Source organism: Scyliorhinus torazame, chromosome 1 (assembly GCF_047496885.1).
Source record: "Scyliorhinus torazame isolate Kashiwa2021f chromosome 1, sScyTor2.1, whole genome shotgun sequence".
NCBI classification, from domain to species: domain Eukaryota; kingdom Metazoa; phylum Chordata; class Chondrichthyes; order Carcharhiniformes; family Scyliorhinidae; genus Scyliorhinus; species Scyliorhinus torazame.
In genome coordinates this window covers 135426934-135454897 of record NC_092707.1, presented here as the reverse complement: position 1 = coordinate 135454897, position 27964 = coordinate 135426934, and the positions used below count along the sequence as shown (strand labels likewise).

The window sequence follows — 27964 nt, the reverse complement described above, 5'->3', positions numbered from 1 at the left end:
ATCACTGTCCATGATTGGTTGAGGGAGAGAGGAGCTTTCTCTTATGGAGGTCTGTGAGTGGCTGGAGGCTGCGCGGGGAGCTGCTTGGCGCGTTTTGCCCGGCGCGAGGCTTTTCGTCTGTTAAACGGCCCCGGAGGAAGGATGTGGAATAACGCGGGTGAGAGGCGCCGGACAGCCAGCGGGGGAAAGGCCCGGCTGGTCTACCTCTGTGTGGATGGTGGCGGAGTCGCGGCCCCGGATTGAGTTTATGCCGGTGCTCGGCTCCACCCGGTCGGATTAGCCGCCCCCTTCCCAGGGGTCCCGGTGTTGAGGATTTGGGGGTCCCGGTGTTGAGGATTTGGGGGTCCCGGTGTTGAGGATTTGGGGGTCCCGGTATTGAGGGCTTGGGGGTCCCGGTGTTTAGGGCTTGGAGGACCCGGGGTTGGGGGTGAGAATGGGCAGGGAGAGCGATGGGTAGGTCGGCGATTTACTGGGTGGATTTAGACCTGGATTTTTAAAAATTCCCTATATGTAATATTGAATTCGTAAAGCGGGTGCAACCAGACTTTTGTCACAAAATAAATGTCAATTTTTAAAACTTACAGGTTGTAAAATTATTTTATGTATACACAGTGGTTAGCACAGTTGCTTCACAGCACCAGGGTCCCAGGTTCGATTCCCAGCATGGGTCACTGTGCGCGGAGTCTGCACGTTCTCCCCGTGTCTGTGTGGGTTTCTTCCGGGTTCTCCGGTTTCCTCTCTCAGTGCAATGGCTAGGTCAGTTGCCCTTAGTGTCCAAAAGGTTGGGGGCTGGGTTACGGGGATAGGGTGGAGGAGTGGGCTTCGGTAGGGTGCTCTGTCCAAGGGCTGGTGCAGACCTGATGGGCCGATTGGCCTCCTTCTGCACTGTAAATTCTGTGATACCGAAACTGGTGTGGATTTGTCGACTATTGAAAATATATAATATCTCCAGTTAATAGGGGCTGTTTTTAGCCCAGTGTGCTAAACCGCTGGCTTTTAAAGCAGACCAAGGCAGGCCAGCAGCACAGTTCGATTCCCGCACCAGCCTCTCCGAACAGGTGCCGGAATGTGGCGACTAGGGGCTTTTCACAGTAACTTCATTGAAGCCTACTCGTGACAATAAGTGATTTTCATTTCATTTCATTCATAATGGTCAAAGACCTGAAATGTTAAACTATGCTTCTTTCTTCACATATGCTGCCAGAAAATGTCTAAGCCAAGGCCTCAGCAGCTGAAGACACAGCCACCAATGATTAAATTAGATCATTTCTCAGAGCATGGTGGGGTTGGAGGAAAATTTTTTAAAATTCTATCATGGGATTTGGGTGTCATTGGCTGCATCAGCATTTGTTGCCTCTCCCGAGAGAGTCATAGTTGGAAAGAGGCCTTTAAGCCTATCGGGTCTGCCCCGGCCATTAAGCACCTATCTACTCTGATCTCGCTTTTCAGCTCTTTGTTCATAGCCTTGTATGCAATGTCATTTTAAGTGCTCATCTAAATACTTTAATGTTGTGAGAGTTCTTGCCTCCACCATCCTTTTAGATAATGACTTCCAGATTCCCAACACCTTCTAAAATGTTTTACCCCTCATTTCTCCCCCCCCCCCCCCCTCCCCCGAACCACCTGCCCCTTTACCTTAAAATTAATAACCCTAACCTGGTTATTGACCCCCTCCACTAAGGGGAAAGGTTCCTTTCTATCCACCCTATCGATGCCCTTCACAATTTTGTAGACCTCAATCGGGTCTCCACATCCTGCCCTACTCCAAGAAAAGCAACCACAGCCTATCCAGTCTCTTGATAGCTGAAACACTCCAACCCAGGTAATATCCAGGTTCTCTGCACCCTTTCTAGTGCAATCATTTCCTTCCTAAAGTATGGCTACTAGAACTGCATGCAGTACTCTAGCTGTGGCCTAATCAGCGTTTTATACAGCTCCATCATAACCTCCCTGCACTTGTATTCTATGCTTTGGCTAATAAAGGCAATTATCCCGTTTGCCACCTTAACCACCTGCCGTGCTGTCTTCAGGGATCTATGGACCTGTACACGAAGATCCCTCTGACCTTCTGTACTTCCTCGGGTTCTACCAATAATTGCATATTTCCTTGATTTGTTAGTCCTCCCAAAATGCATTACCTCACACTTTTTGAGGTTAAGTTTCATTTGACACTGTTGTGCCCATTTAACCAACCCATCTATACCGTCCTGTAATCTAAAGGTTTCCTCTTCACTATTTACTACATCACCAATTTTTGTATCACCTGTGAACTTACTGATCATGCCTCCTATATTCAAGTCCAGATTATTAATGTATATTACAAACAGCAAGGGACCCAGCACCGATCCCTAATCGCCCTTGAACTGAGCTAGGCTATTTCAGAGGCATTTCAGAGTCAACCATAGTGCTGTGGATCTGGAGTTGCATGTAGTTGATCAGGTGAGGATGGCAGATTTCCTTCCCTAAAGGACATAAATGAACTAGATGGGTTTTTTCAGCAATGGTTTCATGGTCTTCCATTGGATAGTTAATTCCAAATTTCACCATCTGCCTTGTTGGGATTCAAACCAGAGCATTACCCTGGGTTTCTGGATTACTAGTGCAGTGGCAATGCCATAATGCCACCACCTATCTTTATGGCAGATAAAGGGGGAAAGTGGCATAGAGGGATTTGACACTACAAATACTTTATGAACACATGTTTTGAGGATGGCAGTTTGATTTGGTTGGTATTTGGGTGATCAGTGTGTGCAGGATGGAGATTCGTATGTGAATCAAAAATGAAAATTGGAGACTTCTACAACCTGTCAGCATGGTATTATATGTCGCTTTTATTATGTTTCAGTGCTTTGACTGACCTCTAAGCCTATTTTCTAGGTTCATTTGATGGTGGCTATGGAGGTTTTGGAGATACTGGTGCAGGAGGTGGGGGCTATTTGCAGTCACCTGGAGGATTTGGCTCACCAGCTGGAGGCAGCCAAAGTGACCGGAAAACTGTAAGTACAGAGCCAAAATATTCATCATTACAGTTTTGATCGTGGAATGTAATATAAAATTCGGTGACATAAGTGCACACCCTTTTCTCCAAAATTTAGAAATTGGTGTTGGTGTTGTTTAAATATTAATCGTAATCTTGTGTGGTGCACTGCATCATATTTCTTTTTGCACTATTTTTAAATTTGTTTTCCAAGTTATTTTTCTTCGATTTTTTTGAGGTTGCTCATTTTGCCTGATCAAAAAAGCATGCAAGCATTTTATGAAGTTGCTCAATTCATTTACGGGATGTTGGCGTCGCTGGTTCGGCCAGCGTTTATTGCCCATCCCTAGTTCCCTTCGGAAGGTGGTGATGAGCTGCCTTTTTGCACCACTGCAGTCCCTGAGGTGTAGGTACACCCACAGTGCTGTCAGGGAGGGAGTCTCAGGATTTTGACCTGGTGACCGTGATGGAATCATAGAGTACCTACAGTGCAGAAAGATGCCATTCGGCCCATTGAGTCTACACCGACCCTCCAAAAGAGCACCCTATTTAGGCCCAATCACCTGTAACCCCACCTAATCGTTGGACACTTCGAGGCAATTTAACATGGCCAATCTACCAAACTTGCACATCTTTGGGCTGTGAGGAAACCGGGGCACCCGGAGGAAACCCACGTAGATACGTGGAGAATGTGCAAACTCCACACAGACAGTCGCCCGAGGTCGGAATCAAACCTGGGTCCCTGGCGCTGTGCCACCGTGCCGCCCAGGAATGGCAATATATTTCCAAGTCATGGTGATTAGTGACTTGGAGGGTGTGGTGATGTGGTTCCCAGGTATCTGCTGCTCTTGTTCTTCTAGGTGGTAACTGTCATGTGTTTGGAAGGTGCTGTCTAAGGAACCTTGGTGAATTACTGCAGTGCATCTTGTAGATGGTACACCGTGGCTGTCACGGTTTGTGGTGGAGGGTTTGAATGTTAGTGGAAGAGGGAGCAATCAAGCGGGCTGCTTTGTCCTTGATGGTGTCAAGCTTCTTGAGTGTTGTTGGAGCTGCAGGTGGAGAGTATTCCATTACACTCCTGACTTGTAGATGGTGGGGAGACGGGGGGGGGGGGGGGGGGGGGGGGGGGGGAGACGGGGGGGGGGGGGGGGGGGGAGACGAGACGGGGGGGTGTGTGTGTCAGGAGGTGAGTTATTTGGCGCAGTATTTCTAGCCTTTGGCCCGCCTTCGTAGCCAAAGTATTAATATGGCTAGTTCAGTTCAGTTTCTGATCAATGGTAACTCACTGGATGTTGATTGTGGGGTATCCAGCGATGACAATGCCATTGACTTTCAGGTGGTGATGGCTAGATCCTCTCTTTGTAGGAGATGGTCCTTGCCTGCCACTTGTCAACCCAAGCCTGGATATTGTCCAGGTCTTTTGCTGCATTTGGACATGGACTGCTTCATTATCTTAAGTAGTCGCAAATGGTGCTGAGCATTTTGCAGTCATGTGCGAACATCCCCATTCCTGACCTTATGATGGAAGGATGTTGGAAGGGAGGTCATTGATGAAGCAGCTGAAGATGGTTGAGCCGAGGACACTCCCCTAAGAAACTCCTGAAGTGATGTCCTGGAGCTGAGATGATTGACCTCCAACCACTACAACCATCTTCCGTTGTGTCAGGTATGATTACAACCAGCGGAGAATTTCCCCCTGATTCCCATTGACTACAGTTTAGCTAGGGCTCCTTGATGCCATACTCTGTCAAAAGCTGCCATGATGTCAAGGTCAGTCCCTCTCACCTCCCCGCTGGCATTAGCTATTTTGTCCATGTTTGAAGCAAGGCTGTAATGAGGTCAGGCGCTGAGTGACCCTGGCGGAACCCCAATTGAGTGTCTGTGAGCAGGTTGTTGCTGAAATAAGTGCTGCTTGATAGCACTGTTGATGATTCCTTCCATTACTTTGCCGATGATGGAGAGTAGACTGATAGGGCAGTAATTGGCTGCGTTGGATTTGTCTTGTTCTTGTGTACACGACACACCTAGAAACTTTCAACATTGCCGGGTAGATGCCAGTGTTGTAGCTTTACTGGAACAACTTGACTTATGGTGCGGCAAGTTCCAGAGCACAAATCTTCAGTACTATTGCTGGAATATTGTCAGGGCCATAGCCTTTGCAGTATCCAGTGCCTTCAGCCTTTTCTTGATATCACGTGGAGTGAATTATATTGGCGGAAGACTGGCATCTGTGATGCTGGGGACTTCTGGAGGAGACCAAGAAAGATCATTCATTCGGCACTTCTAGCTGAATATTGTTGCGAATGCTTCAGCCTTGTCTTTTACACAAATGTTCTGGGCTCCTCCATCTTGGAGGATGGGGATGTTTGTGGAGCACCCTCCTCCTGTGAGTTGTTTAATTGTCCACCACCATTCAGGACTGGATGTGGCAGGATTGCAGAGCTTTGATCTGATGTGTTTGTTGTGGAATCGCTTAGCTCTGTCTATTACTTACTGCTTATGCAGTTTGGCACACAAGTAGTCCCGTGTTGTGGATTCATTTTTCGGTATGCCTGGTGTTGCTTCTGGCATGCTCTTCTCTACTCTATTGAACCAGGGTTGACCCCCGGCTTGGTGGTAATGGTAGAGTGGGGGATATGCCGGGCCATGAGGTTGCAGATTGTGGTTTAATACAATTCTGCTGTCGCTGATGGCCCATAGTGCCTCATGGATACCCAGTCCTGAGTTGCTAAATCTGTTCGAAGTCTATCCTATTTAGCATGGTGTTAGTACCACACAACACGATGGAATGTATCCTCTATGTGAAGGCGGGAGTTTGTCTTCACAAGGACTGTGCGATGGTCACTTCTACCAATACTGTCATGGACAGATACATCTGCAGCAGACAGATTGTTGAGGATGAGGTAGAGTGTGTTTTTTCCTTTTGTGGGTTTCCTCACCACCTGCTGCAGTTCCAGTCTAGCAGCTGTGTCCTTTAGGACCCAGCCAGCTCGGTCTGTGGTGGGTGGTACTACTGAGCCACTCTTGGTGATGGACCCAGAGCATGTTCTGCACCCTTGCCACCCTCGGTGTTTTCTGTAAGTGGTATTAAACATGCAGGAGTACTGATTCGTCAGCTGATGGTGGCTGGTACGTGGTAATCAGCAGGAAGTTTTCTTGCCCATGTAGCATAGTGGTTAGCACAATTGCTTCACAGCTCCAGGGTCCCAGGTTCGATTCCTGGCTTGGGTCACTGGTCTGTGCGGAGTCTGCATGTTCTCCCCGCGTGTGCGTGGGTTTCTTCCGGGTGCTCCGGTTTCTTCCCACAGTCCAACGATGTGCAGGTTAGGTGCATTGACCATGCTAAATTGCCCTTAGTGTTGGGTGGAGTTACTGGTATGGGGTGGAGGTGTGGGCTTGGGTAGGGTGCTCTTTCCAAGAGCCGGTGCAGACTCGATGGGCCGAATGGCCTCCTTCCTCACTGTAAATTCTATGTTTAACCTGAAACTTCATGGGGTCCAGAGTCAATGTTGATGTCTCCCAGAGCAACTCCCTCCTGACTGTATACCACTGTTCTGCCAGCTCTGCAGAATCTGTCCTACTGGCCAGACAGGACATACCCAGGAATGCTGATAGTGGTTTAAAGTACATGATCTTGTCCTTGGACAAATAATATGTAAATTGAATTATTCTTTTATGTGATTATACCAGTTGCTTTTCTTTCTGCTTCTGTAAAAATGTAATTAAGGGATCTGCAGAATTGCGGAGTTAACTTTTATCGATTCTTCTGTCAGAGATCACGGGCCCAGCAAATAGTTCCTTGTACGGTGTCACAGCTAATGTCTGCTACTCAAATAGAGGAAGTTTTCAGAATTGGAGAGGTGGAGTTGTCCCAGGTAAGTGTGAAATTTGGGACTATTGAATATTCCTAGATTGAGTCGCGGTAATATGATTTTAAAATGATTCATAACCTATCACTGAATACCATATTTTTCATAACTGAGTAAGCCTCTATTTTGGATGAGATTTATTTTGGCTGTAAGGACTTTATTGAGTCTCTTTCCTGCTTTTCTAAAGGGGGTGTAGGGAGAAAATAAACTATTATCTGGTTCAGGTTTGGATGTAAAATCTAATTTATAGTACTGTATGCGATCACCAAATGTGAGTGACATGCTTGTTAATTTACTTTAAAAGAGAAACCAATTTTTATGGACCATTTTTGAGGTTTCATCTGATAACTATTTTTTAAAGTATTGTACAGTTACAAGGGAGAGGTCAAAAGGGTTTTGATCATGAACAATGTGTAGGTGTCTTTCTAATTTTGCTGGTTTTAATTCAAAATATTTTTTATTCTCCTTTTTCACTTTCTCCCAAATTTACACCCACCAACAACAAACAATAATCAGTAACAAATATGTCAATCCCCATATCAATAACAATGATCCCATCCTCCCACCAAACCCCAAACATTAGCTCGCATGTTCACATAAACAAATGAGAAAAAGGAATCCGGAATCACCCATAGTCATCATCAACACACCGCCCCCCTCCCCCCAACTAATGTTCGATGTTATCCAGTTCTTGAAAGTGCATGATGAATAATGCCCATGAATTGTAGAACCCCTCCATCCTTCCCCTCAGTTCAAACTTAACCTTCTCAAGAGTCAAAAATTCCAACAAGTCCCCCCCGCCAAGCCAGGGCACAGGGTGGAGAGGTTGTTCTCCATCCCATCAGGATCCGCCTTCGGGCGATCAATGAGGCGAAGTCTACAACATCTGTCTCCGCATCCGTTTCCAACCCTGGCTGGTCTAACACCCCGAATATGGCCACCCGGGGGCCCGGGTCCAGTTTCACGTGCACCACTTTAGAAATTACCCTAAAAACCTCCTTCCAGTAATCCTCTAGTTTTGGACAGGACCAAACATATGAACATGATTAGCGCGCCCCACGCAACGTTCACACACATCTTCTATTCCTTCAAAGAATCGGCTCATCCTCGCCCTCGTGAGGTGTGCTCTGTATACCACCTTCAGCTGTATCAGCCCCAACCTCGCGCACGAGGTGGAGGCATTCACTCTCCGAAGCACCTCACACCAGAAGCTGGTTTTAATTCTATTCCCCCTGTAGTATATTCCGTAATTTAATATGGAATGTACAGATTGTCAGAAGTGTTTCCTTTTCTTAGGTAACTGTGGTTGGCATGATCAAAGATGCTGAGAAAGCCCCAACAAATATTCTATACAAATTGGACGATATGACAGCACCCCCAATGGATGTAAGACAGTGGGTGGATACTGATGTAAGTAAATTAGTTTCTACATAGGACCTTAATATATGTATTAGCTCCATTATGAGTGTATTCCATTCTCGTTCAGGTCTTTAAATATAATGCTTGTGAACTGTGCACTGTCTCAGATCACTGTATAATTATCTAATTCTGGTAAGTATGGGATATTAAAGGAATTTGTGTCCAAATCTGCTCTGTGTTTTACTTAGTTGACGAGAACATCTGTCCTGTTTGTAACTGGGAATTGTGCTGCAAGATAAGTAAGCCCCCTATCTGCATCAGTCACCAAACTTCCTCTCTTAGGGCAGCACGGTGGTGCAGTGGTTAGCACTACTGCCTACGGCACTGAGGTCCTGGGTTCAATCCCGGCCCCGTGTGGAGTTTGCACATTCTTCCCGTGTCTGCGTGCGTTTCACCCCCACAACCCAAAGATGTGCAGGTTAGATGTCCACGCTAAATTACCCCTTAATTGGGGAAACAAAATTGGGTACACTAAATAAAAAAACCTGACTTCCTCTTACTTGAACTGATTGCATAACTTAGTGACCTATTAATGGTATAACTGGTTGCTATTGGCAAGATAATTGTACTCTGTTATAATTTCAAACATGTCGCGTGGTCAATGCCCATTAGTCTGAAACTGAGGTTCTGCATTAATTGTATTTTACAAATTCACCATGTGGTAATTGTCATTAGATGCTATTTTCTCTTTTTTTTTAACAAATCTAATGTGGTGTAGATTATTTTGTAGTCATGAAATTCTTTTTGCATTGTGGAATGTTACAGCACAGAAATAGGTTGATTATTTTCACTGGTGTCTATTAGGTATCTAATTCCATTTTAAAACCATTAACAGGCATTGCTTCAGTAATTTACAGCAAAGAACTCTTAACATCATAATCATGTGGAGATGCTGGCGTTGGACTGGGGTGGGCACAGTAAGAAGTCTTACAACACCAGGTTAAAGTCCAACAGGTTTGTTTCGAATGACTAGCTTTCGGAGCGCAGCTCCTTCCTCAGGTGAATGAAGAGGTGGGTTCTACAAACATATAGACAAATTCAATGATGCAAGACAATACTTTGAATGCGAGTCCAAAGTATCATGCATCATTGAATTTGTCTATATATGTGTTTGTGGAACCCACCTCTTCATTCACCTGAAGAAGGAGCTGCGCTCCAAAAGCTAGTAATTCGAAACAAACCTGTTGGACTTTAACCTGATGTTGTAAGACTTCTTATCATAATCATTGCCTGCAAAAAAATATCTTCTGAATTACCCTTTCAGTTTCTTGTAATTATCAGAAATATGTGTTTATTTTACTGTCTCTCTATTCAATAGAAACAATCTGTTGCTACTTATCTTATAACTCTTAATCTTAAAGTCCTCTGTAAGCCCCTGTATTACCCGTCGCATTACTGTATTACTCTAGTGAAGAAAAGATCAGTAATATTTGAATGACTTTGGCGGCACGGTGGTGCAGTGGTTAGCACTGCTGCCCGTCCACGGGTCACTGTCTGTGTGGAGTTTGCACATTCTCCCCCTGTCTGCGAGGGTTTAACCCCCACAACCCAAAAGATGTGTAGTTTAAGCAGAATGGCCACACTAAATTGCCCCTTAATTGGGGGGGAAAAAATAATTGGATACTCTAAATTTATATTTAAAAAAAAAAAAAAAAAAAAAAAATTCTCAATGACTTCACCATGTCATGGTCAATTTGGGATGGACAAGACTTACGAACAAATGCTGGACTGACCAGTGACATGCACATCCAATGAACAAGTACATTGTTAAAAAACTTCAAGACTGTTATTGCTTGCCCCAATTATATGCTTGTTAATATGTCCTGCACCTATCCTATTGATTTGCACACATAGTAGTAATTGTCGTTTTGTTTCTATGTTTACGTATCTAGCCTTAAGCCCATGGATTCTTGTGACCTTTAATGGTCAGGCCTACTTGTGTTGACCATGAAGGTCCTTTCTATTTTACTTTGTTTGAAGTCTTTAAATGTTATCTTTTTATTTTTATTTCTGAAGCATATTACTCTACTTTTTCCTGCTATCCATCTGCCAACCCTGCTAACCTGTTTCATGTCCTCAATTTTCTATCCCTTTCCCATCCCCTCTCTCCCCAGAAATCCATTGCCATGGATGAATTTCAGTAGCGTTCCTTTAATTTTGGATCACTTATACAGGACGTGATTCAACGGAAAGATTTCTAAGTGTGGTAGCGAGCGGCAACACTATTCAACATTAATTGGTCCATTTAACGAGGCCACTCTGCAGCCCCACCCGCCCCCAAACCCGGCTTACACAGCCAACTCCTCTCAGCTCACAGCCGTGGCGCTGAGAAGACCGGCGCAAGATTTAGACACGTGGGCTTGGGGAGGTTCCTAGATGTGGTGGAGGCCAGGAGGGATGTACTGTTTCAGACTGACCGATACCTCCCACTGACCACTTGTTCACTCTCCCGCAGGTCCTCCAGCTGACTGCACCGGCCCATCCGGGGTGGCCCATCCGGGGTGGCCCCTCCCCTGCCTCCCATGAGACACCTCGGAGGAGAGCTCCGAGGATGCCACGACCACCGCGTCACAGCTATCATCCTCCCCCTCCACCAGTGCAGATACATACACCTAAGTGGGCAACGTTAGTGGTCAGGCTTCTGGGCAACATCTGGTGAGCACCACACAGTTACTGATCAACATCAGGTGGAGGTAGTGACACCCAGGCGAGACAGCAGTTGGAGGTCCTCTGGATCCCAGGACCCAGTTGGATCCCAGCCAGATGCTGAGCCTATGGAACATGCTATCCCGGAACTGATGGAGACGTTAGAAAGAGGCCAGGACATTGAGGGAGATGTCAACGACATTAAACCAGGTCCATAGCCGATTGGAGGAGTTCCAGAGGCTACGGACGCAGGAGATGTCGCTGTCAATGCGTGGCACCGAGGCAACCGCAGTGGAGAGCCTGGTGCACAACGTCGGCAGCATGAGTGAAGGTGTCTAAAGCGTGGTGCAGTCGGTGAGTGCCTTGGTAGACTGTTCAACTTGCTGGGATGTGAACCAGTACCAGGCTGACCTTGATGAGGTTCTGCGGGGCATATCCCACTCTCAGATGGGAATGGCCAAAGCGCTGTGGAACTTGTCCCAATCGCAGGTGGGCATTGCCAAGGTACTGCAGAGCATGGCCCAATCACTGAGGAGCATCGGCGAGGACATCGACACCATGGTGCTGACATCGAGGAGCCGCCATGGCTCGCGAGCCAAATGACGCAGGGCCAGCTGGGGCTCGAACCATCTGCCCGTCTGTCCCAAGCTGAACCCCAGGACCCAATGGGCACTGAGCGGGAAGAGAGGATGTTGGGTTCCAACCTGGATCTGTCCCATGGAGTGGGGATGGTGGCCACCAGCCCCCCCGAGTTCCACCCCTCCGAGGCCGCATCTCGAAGTCAGCACACGGGATAGGGCGGCATGGCTTTGCATGTTCAGCTGACACATGCGCCGGGGCCCTCCGGCTCCAGAGCCCCCTGAGGACACCTGCTAGGGGCATCGAAGGCCACGGGACGTGGTAAGCAGCTGGCTGCCTCCACGTCCGATGTGCATCTTGGGGACACCCCTAGACGTAGCGGAAGAGCAAGGAAGGCTAAGCACGTTGAAGATCACTGAAGGCACTGGGGGAGGGTATGGTGGGGAGAAGAGGGCAACAGGGGGTAGATAGGGGGTGATGGGGAGAGTGGGGCACATCTTAAAACCCTTCACCACAACCAATATGATGCCTCTTTCACTTTTGCCCGCAACACCGGCTGACCTCCAAACCTTTAGCCCATCTCTCCAGGCATCCCCCGCCCCTCCCCGGGCACACTGCGTGCAGGTGATGGGTGTGTGCGAGCACTCAGTAGACAGGGAGGGATCAGACGATGACATAGATTGAGGAGCACCGGCGTTCAGCTCTCTGTGGGTTATCATCACCCCCCTGCTCTCAACAGTGACCTGCTGACGGTGCCGACAGAGTCCCAGCACCCTGGAGTGATGTTACACATACCCTGGGAGGATGGGAAGTGTGTGGGGGAGGGCAGTGCGGAAGGTAGCAGTGACGGACCAGACCATGTCCTAAGTGAAGCGGGCGAGTATGAGGGCCTCTCTGGTCCTACTTGCCTGACCCTCACCATTGCCGCCTGTCCTGCAGCCTCCGGCTGGTCCTCGGTTCATCCCAGGGCTTGTCCTCCAGCCCCTGCTGGTCCGGGGCCTCATCATCATCATCATCCTCCACGGAGGTGGACACATGTTCTTCATCCCCAACCTTCAGCATGTCCTCGCTACTGTGCCCCGGTTGTGGAGAACACAGCAGACTACCACAAAGCGGGCGACGCTCCGGGCGGTGTTCTGCAGGATACTACCGGAGCAGTCGAGGCATTGGAACCGCATTTTGAGTAGTCCGATGCACGACTCGCAGGCAGCCCGAGTGACCACATTGGCTCGTATCGGGTCTTTGCTTTGGTCTCTTGCCTCCGTTCTGCGTTCTATAACAATGTAATAATCTTTATTAGTGTCACAAGTAGGCTTACATTAACACTGCAATGAGGTTACTGTGAAAATCCCCTAGTCGCCACACTCCGGCGCCTGTTCAGGTACACTAAGGGAGAATTCAGAATGTCCAATTCACCTAGCAAGCACATCTTTCAGGACTTGTGGGAGGAAACCGAAGGAAACCCACGCAGACACAGAGAACGTGCAGACTGTGCATTGACAGTGACTCAAGCCGAGAATTGACCCCGGGTCCCTGGCGCTGTGAAACAACAGTGCTACCCATTGTGCTACCCAAAAGGGAGGTAAGGCTTTCTTCGAGCCAGAATTGAACCAGCGACCTAAGGATGTCAGCTTTAATCATCTACAGTCCTCTATTCTACCAGCTGAGCTATCATTAGCCAGGTCCTCAGCGGGTACCCCATATCTGCCAAGAGCCAGCCACCCTTCCTGGGGTGATCCTGGGAATGTCTGACTGCCCCATGATGTAGTTGTCATGCACACTCCCTGGGAAGTGTGCACACACATGCATGATCTTCATGTGATGGTCACTGTTATGGGCGAATTTCAGAACCCCAAAATGTATCATGCAGTTCAACCAACCTCTCCCTTTAATGTATTTGTTGCTTTTCCTAGCACGGCTTGTTCCCTAGGTGTGGGATTACAATTATGGACACGTGGGTTTTTAAACACAAAACACCGTTTATTCCATGAACTCAACTTAACATCTTAAATAAACATTGGATCTCTTAACACCCCTTACTTCAAAGATAACCCCGAAAATATTGCAACAGTAAATAATTCCTCAAAACCTTCCTTCAAACTTCCAAGAGAATCTTTAAACAGAATCACATCAGGTTAAAGGCTTTACTATTATGAGTTTAAATCACCCAAATGATCCAGAGATAGTCTTTCATGGCAGAGATCCAGCTCACTGCAAACACAGACACTGCCAAGCTCTTTTCAAACTGCAGCTCTCTGGAAACACAGACACACACAAGCTGCTTTTTCAAACAAACTTAAAACTGCAAAATGGCTGATCTAAAGCCCAGCTCCACCCACTCTCTGACATCACTGTTTTCTTAAAGGCACTCTCACATGACACCTCCCCCCAAGAAAAAATAAATAAACCATCAACTTCAAGATGGTTTCATTTTTCACTTTTGCACCATCCACTAAGAAATGCACACAGTAAATATACATTTTAATTTAAAGAAAACAACACACTCAAACAGGTATAATAATATAGTCCATTTTTCTTTGCTCTTATTGCTCCAACCGAATTCCTTCTCGATTGACAGTCTCTTTGAACAAGAAAGTCTCTGCACGATCCATCCATTCCTCTACTCCTCGGCATTTCTCTTTAGAATCAGATACTTTAGTTCAGTTTGACCACAGAGCCCCTTGCAATTCTCCAATACAGGAGCATTGGTGATCACCGCTTTCGGGCAGTCAAATGCCTGTTGAAAGTCCGCTGTCCATTGAAATTTTTGACGTTTCTTTAGCAAGTCCATCAATGGAGTAATCACGCCACACAACTTTTGCACAACTGTTCGATCAAATCCACTCATGCTAAGAAATCGCATTATTTCCCTTTGTCTTGAGGGTATCGGAAACTCCGCAAGGAAAGTGATTTGGGCTTCCCCAAATTCATTTTTGGCTAGGTTCATCACCAAACCCGCCACCTGAAGTTGATCGAAGAACTCCATACAATGTTTTAAATGTTCTTTCCATGTCTGGAAGTTGAAAATAAAAGCAGATTGTCCCACTTTCTCAATGAAATCCTTCAAACGTGCGATAGGGTAAGAGTCCGTTCTTGTAACTGCATTCACTTTTCTATGGTCCACACACAACCGTTGGGTACCGTGTGGTTTAGGTACTATGGGTGAGCTCCATTGGCTGCAACCCACTTCAATCATGCCATTCTTCAGCATACACTCAATATCTCTGTTAACTTGTGCCAATTTTAAAGGATTAAGTCTATATGGATGTTGTTTGATAGGAACAGCATTTCCCACATCTACATCATGTATAGCCATTTTAGTACTTCCCAATTTATCTCTACAAACGTGCCCATGTGATATCAATAACTCTTTCAGGTCAGTTCGCTTTTCCTCTGGAAGGTAACTTAACAATTCATCCCAATTTTTAAGAACATCCTCATTTTCCAATTTAATTTGAGATATGTCAAATTCATAGTCATCTGGATTTGGTTCGTCACTTTGAGTTAGAATCATTAAAACCTCCTTTTCCTCTCCTTCCCTTTGAAAGTATCTTTTAAGCATATTCACATGTAACACTCGGTGAGTCTTCCTTCTATCTGGTGTTTTTACCACATAATTCACCTCACTTAATTTCCTTTCAATCTGATACGGTCCACAAAACCTAGCTTTTAAAGGCTCACCTACCACTGGTAACAACACTAAAACTTTATCCCCACTGGCAAAACTACGAACTTTGGATTTCTTGTCCGCTACCCGTTTCATCATATTTTGTGCAACTTTCAAACGTTGTCTCGCCAATTCACCTGCTCTATTTAATCGTTCCCTAAAATTTGACATTTAATCCAAAAGTGTAATTTCAGATTTCTCACCCACCAATTTTTCCTTCATCAATTTAAGTGGTCCTCTTACCTCATGACCAAAAATTAGTTCAAAAGGACTAAATTTGGTAGACTCATTAGGTGCATCCCTAATTGCAAACAATACGAATGGGATTCCTTTATCCCAATCCTCTGTATAATCTTTACAATACGCCCTCAACATTGGCTTTAATGTCTGATGCCACCTTTCTAACGCTCCATGCGATTCTGGATGGTACGCAGTTGATTTAAATTGTTTTATTCCTAAGCTATCCATAATTTCTTTGAATAACTTTGAAGTAAAATTTGATCCTTGATCCGATTGAATTTCTGTGGGTAGTCCATATCTAGTAAAGAATTTAAGTAACTCCTCCACAACCCTTTTAGCTGTAATATTATGTACTGGAATAGCCTCTGGAAACCTAGTAGACCCATCCATTACAGTCAAAAGATATTGATTCCCACTTTTTGTTTTAGTAAGTGGTCCTACACAATCGATTAGGACCCTTGTAAAAGGTTCCTCAAATGCTGGAATGGGTATTAAGGGCGCTGGTTTTATCACTGCTTGAGGTTTCCCTATCACTTGACATGTGTGACATGATTGACAAAATTTAACTTCATCTTTATGTAGTCCAGGCCAATAAAAATGTTTCTGGATTTTAGCTTGAGTTTTCCTTATTCCCAAATGACCTCCCACTGGTACCTCATGTGCAACTTGCAACACCTCCTTTCTATACCCTACCGGCAATACTACTTGATGACCTTCTGCCCACTTTTCATCCGCCTGCATATGTACAGGTCTCCATTTTCTCATCAATACATCATTTTTACGGTAATAACACTCTGGTATACTCTCAGATTCCTCTTCCTTATATGCTTTCTGATTTATCTGTTTTATTTCTACATCTTTCTGTTGTAACTCCGCCAATTTTCCTGAACTAAAAATATCCGCCTCATCCTCCACCTGTTCTTGTTCTTTTTCAACCATCTGATCAAAAATCATTTCTGATAATTGCACTTCAACTTCACCTTCACTCTTTGATTTCTACTCTTATCTTAACCTGCGACTTTGTTACTACACACAATCCGGAAAAATCCCAGGTATTCGTCCTTCAACGCTTCAGTTGACTGAATTTCCACTGGCTTATCAACAACAGTAGGCATCACTCCCACCTGCGATCCAGCTATATCATTACCCAAGATAAACTGTATTCCTGGACAGGATAGTTTATCTGTTACTCCTACTATCAGTTCACCACTCTTCACTGGACTTTCCAATCTTTCCTTACATAATGGAACGCGACTCCTCTCACCCTGGATTCCACATATCACCACCTTTTCTGGCAACATTCTTCCCAAACTACATAATTCCTCATCTCTTACCATTAAAGATTGACTAGCCCCTGTATCTCTTAAAATTGTGACTTCTTTACCTGCTCCTCCTGATACACATGAGTAAACTTTACCCACACAAGTAAATTATTGAATGACATCTGGCACCTTCTTAACAATTACTTTTTGAACAGGCTGTATAATCTTTTGCACCTCCTTCACTTCCCTTGGGCTTTCCTTTACCACTCTAACAAACCCCGCTGTCTTATCCTGTTTTACCACATCAGCCTTCCCAGTGCTTTTCTTCAACCACCAACACTGACTTTACATGGCCTAGTTTATTACAGTGGGAACATCTGAAACTTTTCATTTCTTTTCCACCCTCATGGATTTCTTTTTTAATCTGAGGTACACTCTTTATTGTCTCCCATCAGATCGCCTTTACCTTTACCGCTTGAGTATTTCTCATGTCCCCAGTTTCTATCCCTCACAGGCTGAAACTGATGTTGGAAACTAACCTTTGATTTATGAACTAATTCCTAATCATCTGCCATTTCCGCTGCTAATCTTGCAGTTTTAACTCTCTGTTCTTCCACATGAGTTCTCCCTACATCAGGAATTGAATTTTTAAACTCAGCCAAAAGTATAATTTCTCTGAGAGCTTCATACGTTTGCTCTATTTTCAAAGCCCTTATCCACCTATCTGTTTGAGCCTTTCAAACGCCATGTATGTTTGACCAAATTCTTTCCTTAAATTTCTAAACCTTTGTCTGTAAACTTCAGGCACTAGCTCATATGCACTTGAGATGGATTTCTTCAGATCCTCATACGTTCCCGATACCTCCTCCAGTAGTGATGCAAACACTTCACTAGCTCTACCTACCAGCTTTGTTTGAATCAGTAACACCCACATGTCCTGTGGCCATTTCATTTGTTTAGCTACGTTCTCAAATGAAATGAAAAAGGCTTCCACTTCCTTCTCGTCAAACCTTGGCAATGCTAAGACATATTTAAATATATTCCCACCAAGCCTTCGACTATGATGCTCCTTCTCACTATCCTCATCACTATCATCCAACTGTACGTTTCCCTTTACGTCTGTCAATTTTAACTGATTGTTATGTTTCATGACCATTTTCTGAAGTTCAAACTCCCTCTCTTTATCTGTTTCCCTGATCTGTATTGCCCTTTCTTTTTCTGTTTGTTCTGCTAGGGCTATTCTTTCTTTTCTCCTTTCTTCTCTCTCCTTTTCTTTTTCCTCTCTCACTCTTGTATTCAAGCCACTTTAATTCTTTCTCATATTCCATTTGTTTAATTTGCAACTGAATTTTTGCCATTTCCAATGAGTCAAACTCTATCTCAGGCAACTTTAAATGCTTAACCACTGCCATAATTACCTCATCTTTTTGCATTTTGTCAGGTAATGTTAACCGCAATGTTCTTGCCAAACCTAACCGTCTGCTTTTCGTTTCTGTCCGTAAACTACTACGTGTGACATTCTCCACCCCCAAAAACCTCAGAGAGCCATTGTTCACAACACTCTCCCCACTTAAACTAAAATACCACACCGGAAAAGCAACAATCCTTCACTATCTTTAAGTTCACAAAAGCCAATCCAATAGATAGACTTTTATCCCCCACAAGCCCACAATTGTTATGGGCGAGGCGTTTTCAGAACCCCAAAATGTATCATGGAGTTCAACCAACCTCTCCCTTTAATGTATTTGTTGCTTTTCCTAGCACACGGCTTGTTCCCTAGGTGTGCGATTACAATTATGGACACGTGGGTTTTTAAACACAAAACACTGTTTATTCCATGAACTCAACTTAACATCTGAAATAAACATTGGTTCTCTTAACACCCCTTACTTCAAAGATAACCCTGAAAATATTGCAACAGTAAATAATTCCTCAATGTTCCTTCAAACTTCCAAGAGACTTAACACCTTTAAACAGAATTACATCAGGTTAAAGGCTTTACTAGTATGAGTTTAAATCTCCCAAATGATCCAGAGATAGTCTTTCATGGCAGAGATCCAGCTCACTGCAAACACAGACACTGCCAAGCTCTTTTCAAACTGCAGCTCTCTGGAAACACACAGACACACACAAGCTTCTTTTTCAAACTGAAACTGGTGATGACAGAGAATCCTGCTGCCCGGGCACCTTGTTGAGCTAGATCCATATCATAATTTATATAGTTCTGCCCTTGGCAAACAGGGCATCTGCGACCTGTGGGCTCTGGCCTTCGAGATGACACACTGTGCCCGCTTGAGCCCTGGAATGATCCTGAGGCATAATCGTTCAGGGTTGCAGTGACCTTGACAGCCAGAGAGGGCGGGTGTCCTCTATGTGGTGTCTCCTCTACGTGGTGTAAAGCCGGCGTGGCACGGGTGCCGTGCCATCTCCTTGTTGAGGTGGAGCCTCCTGTAGCATGCGATGTCCATTATTTGTTCAAAGGACCAGTGACATCTGTACACCCTGGGCTGTTGTGCGCCTCCTCCCTCTGGGTCCCTCCCTGGCAGCTCATCAGGCGCCCACCCGCAATGGTGGTCCAACCCTGCTGAGGGTGCCCCCCCCCCCCCCCCGCAAGCCCTGCTACCTTGAGCTCTTTACCTGTGAGCAACGATGGAAATTCCCCTCCTCGGCTTCCCACAGAAGCCCTTCCTCCAGGTTCACAGTTTTCAAAAGGAATACTAATCGGCGCCAGCATGACCACTTGCTGGGGAGGCCATTGGATATGGGGTCCCTCTCGTTGATTGATCGAAAATAGGGCTGTTCATTGTTTTCTTGCCACATTACGGCAGGATCAATTTTTTGCCCACGGGAGCAGGCCGCTTACTGTTTGCTACCTGACATGGCTCTCCTTTCTGGCCTCTCCCACTATTCACTGGCCTTGTTTCGTTCGAGGGAGAGCACAACGAGGCCGGAGAATCGCGCCCATCGTCTACTTGTGTGAGTTTAGTTTTTTTTAATACTTCGCAATACATGAAGTATATTCAATGCAAACATAAACCACCTCCACTGTATTTCCGTTATCCCGTTTCTTCAAAGAGGTTTAGAAGATTTCTCAAACGCAAATTGCCTTTTAAGCCTGTTATTTCTGCAAGTACTTATAACTTTGCCCTGCATAACCCAATTGGGACAGCACGGTAGCATAATGGTTAGCACTATGGTTTTGCAGCGCCAGGGTCCCAGGTTTGATTACCGGCTTGGGTCACTGTGCGAAGTCTGCAAGGTCTCCCCGTATCTGCGTGGATTTCCTCCGGGTGCTCCGGTTTCCTACCACAAGTGCCAAAAGACGTGCTATTAGGTAATTTGGACATTCTGAATTCTCCCTCTGTGTACCCGAACAGGTGTCGGAATGTGGCGACGAGGGGCTTTTCACAGTAACTTCATTGCAGTGTTAACGTAAGCCTATTTGTGACAATAAAGATCATTATATAAATTCAGTCGTTCATCACTAACTCAGTGTTAAGTGTGCACTGCTATAAAGTAAGTAAAGTTGCCATAGTCCCTTTCGGCCCACGCTTGCCCCTTGAGGTGAATAGCTGACCGGTGGTGATTTAACCTGAGGATCACCACACCTCTTATTTGCTAATCTTACTGAAATACCACTTTCCTCCCTTTCAAAAAGAAGTTTGACAGTGAAAAGCACCAATTTTAACTTCATACATCTGTTTTTGGTTTTCCTTTTCAGATTCAACTTTTTTCTTTACTATATTTAAAGTTACTCTGCTTCTAAATTTTCTATCAAATGGTGACCTTTCTTTGTTTAATGCAGGAGGTGGGAAGTGAGAATATTGTGGTTCCCCCTGGCAGCTATGTAAAGGTAGCTGGCCATCTTCGATCATTCCAGGTAATGCAGACTCTTACATTTGTTTATTGTATCCATAGAATCCCTACAGTGCAGAAGGAGGCCATTTGGCCCATCAAGTCTGCACTGACCCTCCGCAAAAGCACTCTACGAAGGTCCACACCCCCGCCCTATCCCCATAACTCCGTGCATTGACCGTGGTCAATCCATCTCACCTGCACATCTTTAGATTTGGGAGGAAACCGGAGATCCCAGAGGAAATCTACGCAGACGGGGGGGGGGGGGGAAGAAACATGCAAACACCACACCGTCACCGAAGGCCGGAATCGAACCTGGGTCCCTGGGGCTGTGAGGCAGTAGTGCTAACTTGTGCCACTGTGCTGCTCTTGTATTTAGATTTAGTATTGTGGGACATGGGGCTTTTAGATAATGCATATTGTTTCCAAATTTTTTAATGTAATGCAATAATTGAAAGGAATGATCTTTTAAAATATGAAACCTATGTAAATAATTTAGGAAGGGTGGCACAGTGGTGAGCACTGCTGCCTGTGGAACTGAGGACCTGGGTTTGATCCTGGCTCCGGGTCACTGTCTGTGTGGAGTTTGCACATTTTCCCTGTGTCTGCATGGGTTTCACCCCCACAACCCAAAGATGTGCAGGGTAGGTGGATTGGACACACAAAATTGCCCCTTCATTGGAAAATAAATAATTGGGTACTCTAAATTTTTTAAAAATAAAATATTTAGGAATAATATACGGAGGTACTTCATTTGGTTAGCAGTTTGGTACATTTTATGGCAATGATACCAAATCATTCGATAACTGATCTGGATTGCTATGTATCTTGCCACCAGGAGCTATCAATCCAGTTTAGAGTATGGTTCATTTGAATATATTCCTGGTTTTCTCCTCTTTCTGAATCTTTAAACCATTTGGTATTGACCGTATCTTTGTAAGGAGAACTAGATTGGCTGAATTACTGTTTTAAGTGATGAGACAAAATTAATGCGCATAATTCAAAGTAAGATTAGTGGAGTATTCATGGCTTAATGGTAGTTTTTGTTGTTTGAAATTTAGACTAAGCAAATCTTGACAATCTTCTATCTATTAAAATGGAACAAAAGCAAAAGTTATTTTGTAACTCTTCAGTTTCTTTTACAACATAACACTTTTTAGGCACTTGCAATATATGAGAATATTGAATATTACTGTTAATCCAATGCCCTTCTGATTTTGAGCTTATTATTCCTTTTAACTTGGTAGAACAAGAAGAGCTTGGTAGCATTTAAAATCATGGCTTTGGAAGACATGAATGAGTTGACATCACACATGCTGGAGGTGGTGCAGGCTCACTTGTTGTTGAACAAGCCACAGGTGAGTACAAAGCCAAATGTTTGACAAAATTCTGATCGAATTCAGCTAATCTTTCTAACAGTGAAAATTAGTCGCATTATATACTAAGAACCATCGATAGTCAGCTAGGAATAAAAACAGAAAATGCTGCAAATACTTCGCAGATCAGGTAGTATCTGTGAAGGGAGAAGCAGACTTAACGTTTTAGGTCGACACAATTTAATCATTGGAAAAAGTTAATTGTAATAGATTTTAATAGATGCAGAGCAGGGGATGTAGGGAAAGAATGAAACGGGAAGGCGGATGAGGTTAATGGCAAAAAATGTGATGACAGCAAGGCAAAAGGATATGATAATGGCACAAGTAAAGAAACAAAAGATGTGTTTATAGGGGAGGGGTCAAAGGGAAAAACAATCTTTAGCAACAGCAACTGTCCCAAAAAATAGGTACAGAGATTATGACCTGAAATTGTTGAACTTCGTTGAGTCGAGATGGCTGTAAAAGGCCTTCTCAAAAGATGAGGCGCTGTTCCTTTAGCATCCATTGAGCCTCATTCGGACGGTGTAATGGTCAGAATAGGAATGGGGACAAGAATAGAGGTGTTTGACGCTCCCAGTATAGGGTAGGTGGCACTCCGTCAATACCATGTGCTAAATTGAAAGATGTGCAAAAAGATTGCTCTTTCGCTTGGGAGTGTTTGGAGCCCTGAATGGTCAGAAGGGAAGAGGTGAAAGGACACATAGAACATAGAACGTTACAGCGCAGTATCGGCCCCATCTTCTGGTTGCACTGGAGGGAGAGTGGATAAGGGGTGACTGAGAAGTGGAGCAGTGTCACTGAGGAACAGCCACTTCAGAGTGATGAAAGGGGAAGATGACGCTTGATCCCATTATGCTGGCAGTGGTGGCAATTGCACAAGAAGATCCATTGAATGTGCAAGCTGATGGAAGGTGAGGACAAGGGGAGCCACCTTTGTGGTCCTGCAGTGTGGGTGGGAAAAAGATTTACATTTATGTAGCGCCTTTCACAACGCCACGGTATCTAAAGAACTTTACATCCAATGAGGTACTTTTAAAGTGTGGTGATTTTGATAGGAAACGTGACAGCCAATTTACCTACAGAAAGCTCCCACAAACAGCACTGTTTTTGTAATGTTCATAGAACCATAGAATCTAAAGTGCAGGAGGAGGCCATTTGGCCCATCGAGTCCGCACCAGCCCTTGGAAAGAGCACCCTACCCAAGCCCACACCTCCACCCTATCCCCGTAACCCCACCTAACCTTTTTGGACACCAAGGGCAATTTTGCATGGCCAATCCACCTAACTTGCACATCCTTGGACTGTGGGAGGAACCAGACCACCCGAAGGAAACCATGTAGACACAGGGAAAACGTGCAGACTCTGCACAGACAGTGACCCAAGCCGGGAATTGAACCTGGGACGCTGGAGCTGTGAAGCAACTGTGCTAACCACTGGCCAGGGCACGAGGCAACTTTCCTGTTGCTCTTAGGAATATTGTTATGGGATCTTTTGCATCCACTTGAGGGGGCAGACTGGGCTTTGGTTTAATTTCAGGCTGGTACCTCCCAACAATGCAGCACCCCTATTTCCAGCACCTGCAGGATTTTACTTTTGTAGTCAGCTAGATGACTGATTTGGCCCTAGAATGCTTTTGCTGATATATGCATCAGTTGAATATTTTTCAGTTCGTGCAAAATGAACTTCACCTGGGGAAAAGAGTGAGTGAAAAGAGATTTATGAGCCCATTTATACCCATAAAATGGCTTACGATTTGTAGATTGACAGTCGAAACAGGAGAGTGAATGTTGGGCTATTTAATCGTTTTATGGGCTAGAAAGGAATTCCAGTCCTAATCCATATTGAGTGCATATGTTCAATTAGATGAAAACGCGATAGGTCTTGGCGGATTATCTACTTTGGGTCACTTGTCATTGTTCATTGCTTAGCAACAGTAGAGGGCTGTTGGCATAAGTGGAACATTTAGCACATTCAGGTGAAGAGTGGAAATCTTAGGCTAAGAGTGAATTTTAGGCTAAGCTGAAATTAAGACTTCTACACGTGCTCAACTCAGAAGAGCCATTTATCCAATGAAACATTGCTCTGAGGTTTCATTTTTATAATTTATGTCTCGCAGCCTGCACCTGGAGGATCTCTAGCTTTGCACACCCCGATGCGAAATGAAAATGCAATGGGGATGTATGCTGGTGGTAATGATGCACTGATGAATGGACTAACAAATCAACAAAGTCAGGTAAAACAAACAAAGGAATAATTATATGATATTGTCTGGACTGACCTTTATTAGCAATAGGGTTAAGAGAAAAGTAATGCAGTTGATCTCCCTCTCAGCGCACACTGTTAAATGATGGGCCTGATGGCTTCTGTGCTGTACCCATTCTGTGGTTCTGTGAACCATGTACAAACCATGTACATCAAGGGTATCTTATCTATGGCCCTAAACTCAGGAAACAGACCTATTTGCATTAGGTTGCTGGTTTGTATTACTTTAATAAGCCAGAAATTTAGAAAGGACTGTTTTACAATTATGACTGCATTAATAGATAAACCCGAAATCAGAAAACCCGGATCTGTGTTAGCAATATAACCGTGCACATTAACGAGAATTTGATTTAAACTTTACATGTAGTTCTTGAGACTTCATGTGCACAATATGGCAATAAATCTTGAACACAATGCATCCATTGTAGATCACTAATTTGGCGGGGTGCAATTCAATTTTTTGGACATTTTAGTTCTAGCAGTTTTATATTTAAAATGTACTGGCTTGTGACTATTTTAATAGGATGGATGCAAGGGATGATTTGTTAATTTATGTAACTTGGATTTGAATTTCGTGCAAATTGATAGGATTTTCATAGATTAAATATGTTAATTCTAATGGCAATTGATAGTGTCAACCCAGTTCATGGTCAGCACAATTTTTTTATTCTTTAATGGGATGTGTCACTGGCAAGGCTATCATTTGCCCATCCCTAATTTATCTTGAACTTGGTGATTTGCTGCACCATTTCAGAGGGCAGCTAAGTGTCAACCTCTGCTGTCTGGAGTCACATGTAAGGCAAACATGATATAGCCAGCAAATTTCCTTCCTGAAAGGACATTAGTGAAGCGGATTGGTTTCTATGACAATCAACAGTAGTTTTGTGGTCACCATTACTGGGAATAGCTTTCAGTTTCAGAACATTACATGAACTAAATTGCACCATGACTAGTGACTTTGAACCCTTATCCCCAGAACATTAGCTTGGATCTCTAGATCACTAGTCCAGTGGCATTACCACTACGCCACCATCTCCTTTGTTCACCCCCACAAACCCCCACTAAACATTCACTGAACAAATCTAACACAATAAAGGAACTTATTGGGCGAAATTCTCCGGAACCGGCGCGATGTCCGCTGACTGGCGCCCAAAACGGCGCAAATCAGACGGGTATCGCGCCGCCCCAAAGGTGCGGAATCCTCCGCATCTTTGGGGGCCGAGTCCCAACCTTGAGGGGCTAGGTCGGCGCCGGATGAATTTCCGCCCCGCCAGCTGGCGGGAAAGGCCTTTGGTGCCCCGCCAGCTGGCGCGGAAATGACATCTCCGGGCGGCGCATGCGCGGGAGCGTCAGCGGCCGCTGACGGCATTCCCGCGCATGCGCATTGGAGGGAGTCTCTTCTGCCAAGGCGGAAGGGAAAGAGTGCCCCCACGGCACAGGCCCGCCCGCGGATCGGTGGGCCCCGATCGTGGGCCAGGCCACCGTGAGGGCACCCCCCGGGGCCAGATCGCCCCGCGCGCCCCCCCCCCCAGGACCCCGGAGCCCGCCCGCGCCGCCTTGTCCCGCCGGTAAGGTAGGTGGTTTAATTTACGCCGGCGGGACAGGCATTTTAGCGGCGGGACTTCGGCCCATCCGGGCCAGAGAATCGAGCGGGGGGGGGGGGGGCCGCCAACCGGCGCGCCGTGATTCCCGCCCCCGCCAAATATCCGGTGCCGGAGACTTCGGCAACCGGCGGGGGCGGGATTCACGCCAGCCCCAGGCGATTCTACGACCCGGCAGGGGGTCGGAGAATCTCGCCCTTGGTCTCAAGAATAGCGGATGTGTGAAATCAAAATGGAACAGTTTTGAAGATGGTCACAATCGAGGGTACTTCTGCCTTTCAGTTTGATCCTATATTCTGGAACTTAAGCCCTGCTTCCTTGCTGCTTTCATAAGCATGAAAAACCTTTAAGTCACTTTTCTAACTTTGATGAATGCTCAGTGTTGAAGATGCAATATAAAGGCATTTGTACTGCATTAAACCATTAAACCTATGTTGTATCTGAGTGTATTTGATACTGTGTAAAGTGTGAAAATGTTTCATTTTCTGGTCCTGTTGCCCCTTTTTAGGAAAGTCTAAAATGTAGAAGCAAACTAAAAATATGTTTTTAGGGTGTGGTGGCAGTGGTTAGCACTGCTGCCTCACAGCGCCAGGGACCTGAGTTCAATTTCAACCTTGGGTGACTGTCTGTGTTGAGTTTGCACATTCTCCCTGGGTTTCTTCTGGGTGCTCCAGTTTTCTCCCACAGTCCAAAGATGTGACGATTAGGTGGATTGGCCCCTTAGTGTCCTAAAGGTTAGGTGGGATTGCGGGAATAGAGCGGGGGAGTGGGCTTGGATAGGGTGCTCTTTCAGAGGGCAGTGAAGACTTGGTGGGCTGGGTGGCTGCGTCCTGCACTGTCGGGCTTCTATAGAAGTTGAAAATTGAACTTACTGACTTTATTTATGCTGGCTAAAATTTTCTTTCAGGTACTCAACTTGATTCGAAATTGTCGAGAACAAGAAGGCATGAGCATTGACTACATGAAGAGAACACTGAAGAATATGAATATTGTTGCCATCAAGTTAGTGTTATTTACTGCTAATACACTTGTGTTGAGTTAAATATTCAAGACAGTTTCATGGTTACAATTTTGTGTCCATATAGGCAAGCAGTAGAATTTCTGAGCAATGAAGGACACATCTATTCTACGGTGGATGAGGATCATTTCAGGTCAACAGATGCCGAATAAGTGAGGAATTAAGCTACTTTTAAAGTGTGAGAAGACACAAAGCCAGAATTCTCAACAATTCTAAAACCGGGAGAGCCTATCTCATGGTTAGCAGTTCATCTCAGGTAACAAGTCATCCTGCAGTAACATGTAAATTTTAAAGGGATGAGATGATGTGGCTTGTTGTACTTGGGTTTTCCATGTTGTTTCATTGTAAGAGACTGAATTCTCTGTTTTGTTATCCTGCACATTTATATCACTGGAGAAAATAAACTGAAAACTGTTTTTGACCTTAACCACAACCCCTACAATATTGCAGCAAGGAAACTTGTTCACAGTGCCTCTAATCCTCTTAACAGGGACTATACTGTTAATGTTTAGATATAAAATGAGGTTTTGGTTAAAATTGGACTGGTAGCACAAAAAAATAAATATTTGTAAATTATCTTAATGCCAAAAGTAATATAGTTTTTTTTTTTTTGCTGGATTTAATTGAAACTGTATAAAGTTAATCAAAGAAAGCACAAAATACCGTGTGCTGATTGTAAGTGGTCATTTTTTAAGCTTGTTCTTTGATAGCTATGTGATACGTTACTGAGCTTTGCATATGCCCTCATTTCTCAAACCTGTAATGATCAATAGTTCTCTGAATCTGGGTGTTTCTCTTACCAAGTTAGGTTGCGCCAAAGATATGTCACTTATGTGCAAAATGTTAGTACTTGCCACTGATTTGTACAATGTATATGTTGCCCACAGAAAAGTAGAGACAAGCAAGTTTCAGGTTTCTCATACCTAAATGAAGATGTGAAGGGGCAACAAATTATATTAAGTTTCTCTTTGGACCACAGCATTAACATGGGAATCCAATAGTGGCATCTTATTGGAATTTAACTATTTTTTTTGTTTAATCTTTGCTTCTTCCTGCATCTGTACATCTAATTTCTGTTTGGTTGTTTAGAATTATTGAATAAGGACAGGAATGATTATACTATTATCAGTATAATGTTTGATTTATATTTTGTACATTAGAGTACTAATATTAAAACAAACCATTGTATATTA

The 27964-nt window shown here is 44.7% G+C and overlaps 1 protein-coding gene across 2 annotated transcripts; it reads left to right on the top strand.

Moving 5' to 3' along the window:
* The first annotated feature begins 9 nt into the window (after positions 1 to 9).
* On the top strand, positions 10 to 27964 carry rpa2 (replication protein A2). Of its 2 annotated transcripts, XM_072500873.1 has the most exons (9): positions 12 to 157; positions 2878 to 2996; positions 6751 to 6852; positions 8143 to 8256; positions 20465 to 20539; positions 21762 to 21872; positions 24007 to 24123; positions 26661 to 26755; positions 26839 to 27964. In XM_072500873.1, the coding sequence occupies exons 1-9, from the start codon at positions 142 to 144 to the stop codon at positions 26921 to 26923; spliced, it is 834 nt and encodes a 277-aa protein (XP_072356974.1). In that variant the 5' UTR covers positions 12 to 141; the 3' UTR covers positions 26924 to 27964. The 2 variants fall into 2 exon arrangements, with proteins under 2 accessions (XP_072356975.1, XP_072356974.1); XM_072500874.1 differs by lacking the exon at positions 20465 to 20539 and having other exon boundaries at positions 10 to 157.

Coding starts and splice junctions, on each gene's coding strand:
- rpa2 (XM_072500873.1), top strand. Junction 6,853..8,142: donor GAGAGGTGGAGTTGTCCCAG/GTAAGTGTGAAA, acceptor TCCTTTTCTTAG/GTAACTGTGGTTGGCATGAT. Junction 20,540..21,761: donor GCCATCTTCGATCATTCCAG/GTAATGCAGACT, acceptor TTAACTTGGTAG/AACAAGAAGAGCTTGGTAGC.